Consider the following 2,270-nt stretch of genomic DNA (forward strand, 5'->3'; position numbering starts at 1 on the left):
CTTTAATATCGATATATGTAAGTTTATAATATACATGTATATCATCTTTGCGTGTTGGTTTCTGGATTATATGGGAAATTAATTACAATAATTGATGAAAGGTAGTTATCAAAAAGCACGTGTAATGAATCTAACTTGTCACATCTGATAATTCATTTAATTGAAAGCACTCTCTTCGCCATTGATCAATGGAAGTTAGTCTCGAGTTTTATTGTAAAGTTATGTAAAACAATAAACCAGCATGAATTATAAATAAGAAACACTCATAACTCACTCCAGCGATATATTACACACTGGTCATTATTATTATTTTGGTCATATTGACCTAAGCTATCAAATGAATTGCTTTGCTTAACTCTGCAACGCACAAGTTTTAGTTGCAGCAAATATGTTTGGCTTTACCCTTTATATCGCTCTTAGTTTTACCTTCTTCTGTGAGGCAACCAACCGGTCCCAGTTGTTCAAAAATGTTATCGATGGACACGAGGCCAGAGTATCGCCGTACGAGAACACTGATAGCCTGCTAGATGTATCTGTTGTTATGAGTCTTATGACCATAAGGGAGGTCAATGAAAAGAAACAAACTTTTGCAGCCTCGTTGTGGATCTCGATGACCTGGTTTGATCATCGTCTTGTGTGGAATTCTTCTCACTACAATGGCATTTCATCTCTGCGAACCAAATCAAACTATGTTTGGACCCCAGAGTCCGTGTGCATAATCAATGAACTGGGTGTTGACAAATGTTTGTGTGAAGATTCAGATGTTTTAGTTCTTAATACTGGAATTGTTACTTATACTACATCTCGAGAAAGTTTAACTCTTTGTGAACTGGATATCACAAAATATCCATTTGACGAGCAGATGTGTTCCATTTCTATGGCTAATTTGATTCATACTCATGAAAACATTACCTTAAATAAGACAAGTTCTCGCTACCACTTCATTTCCCACCACAACGAGGAATGGCAGATGCTTGGATCGCACGTTTATCAATCGAATGTTTGGGACCCCATGTTTGGAATGCTGCAACAGCTTCACTTCGTGTTACATATTCAACGGAAATCCACCCAAGTCCTTATTTCTATCATGCTCCCCATCATATTGCTATCATTTATCAATATCTTCTGTTTCGTGCTGCCTGTAGAATCGGGAGAAAAAATGGGAGCCTCCATTGCCATCTTCTTAACGTTCTCTGTGTTTCTAACTATCGTCAACGACTACTTTCCGACGACAGAGACAACTCCTTATTTCATCGTTTATATGAATAACAAACTTTTTCTCAGTGGATTGACGGTAATCTTTCAGGCTGTGGTTCTACACCAGCATTTCAAGAATGCTGATATTTCCCAAAACAAAGTGGAACCTACATGTATCGTACAGCCAGACAAAAAGGAAAAGCAACAAGTGAAACGTAAATGCTGGGACACCAACGACCGAACTTTAAACAGAGCATTTATGTTCCTGTCTATACTAGCTAATCTTATATCCTTTCTCGTTTTCTTTATTGTGACAAACCTAGGATAGGGAAAGGAAACCTAAATCTGATTATTTTATTTCTCAATAAATTTGATCATTAATGATGATTGCATTTTCATTGTAAGTGCAGGTTCAGGTATTCAGCTGAGAAGAAAGGAAGAATAAATAATTAGTTTTATCAAAAATAAAGAGAAATTAAACGATGTCATGCATTTGTTGGATAGACTTTCTCCATATTACCAGTCTATAGAGAACTGACTGTAAGACTATCTCAGAGTTCATATACGAAGATAGGCTAACAAGTCGCGCAAAAAGTATACATTGTATGATTTATAGTTTAGACTAAAGATTTTTCGTTTTTATTGTTGAAAAGGTAAATTTTTTTATAACAAAACTTTCCTGTAAAATTTCTAGAGACATAAAAATTATTAGATATAATTTACGAGAGAGAGAGAGAGAGAGAGAGAGAGAGAGAGAGAGAGAGAGAGATGTTAATCTTTAATTCAAATGAATTGTAAAGAAGATCGGCGATCAAAGCGAATGAAATCCAAATATATAGTGGGTTTTGATCCTTTCATTCTTTAAAGTTCACCTTCAAAGTTTGCGTGAAAACATACCTTTCCCGTTAACAAAAGCATGGAGCAAAGGCCCATGCACTATACCTGAAAAATACACTTTTATGACACAATGCAACATTCGTATCTTTCGGAGAAATACTGAAGTCCACTTAGCAAAGGTCACAATATTAAGGGCCCTCGTGTGGCAAAAAGAAAGTACATTGTTAAAATGTTAT

General features: G+C 35.6%; 1 protein-coding gene across 1 annotated transcript; it reads left to right on the forward strand.

Annotated features, from left to right (window-relative positions):
- Positions 1 to 388: 388 nt before the first annotated feature.
- LOC134264083 (acetylcholine receptor subunit beta-like) lies at positions 389 to 1,525 on the forward strand. The gene has a single exon (XM_062746390.1). The coding sequence runs from the start codon at positions 389 to 391 to the stop codon at positions 1,523 to 1,525; it is 1,137 nt and encodes a 378-aa protein (XP_062602374.1).
- The last annotated feature ends 745 nt before the right edge of the window (positions 1,526 to 2,270 follow it).

This window comes from Saccostrea cucullata, unplaced genomic scaffold, assembly GCF_032062105.1.
Source record: "Saccostrea cucullata isolate Sc308-1 unplaced genomic scaffold, CSIRO_AGI_Scuc_v1 ctg11147, whole genome shotgun sequence".
Taxonomy (NCBI): domain Eukaryota; kingdom Metazoa; phylum Mollusca; class Bivalvia; order Ostreida; family Ostreidae; genus Saccostrea; species Saccostrea cuccullata.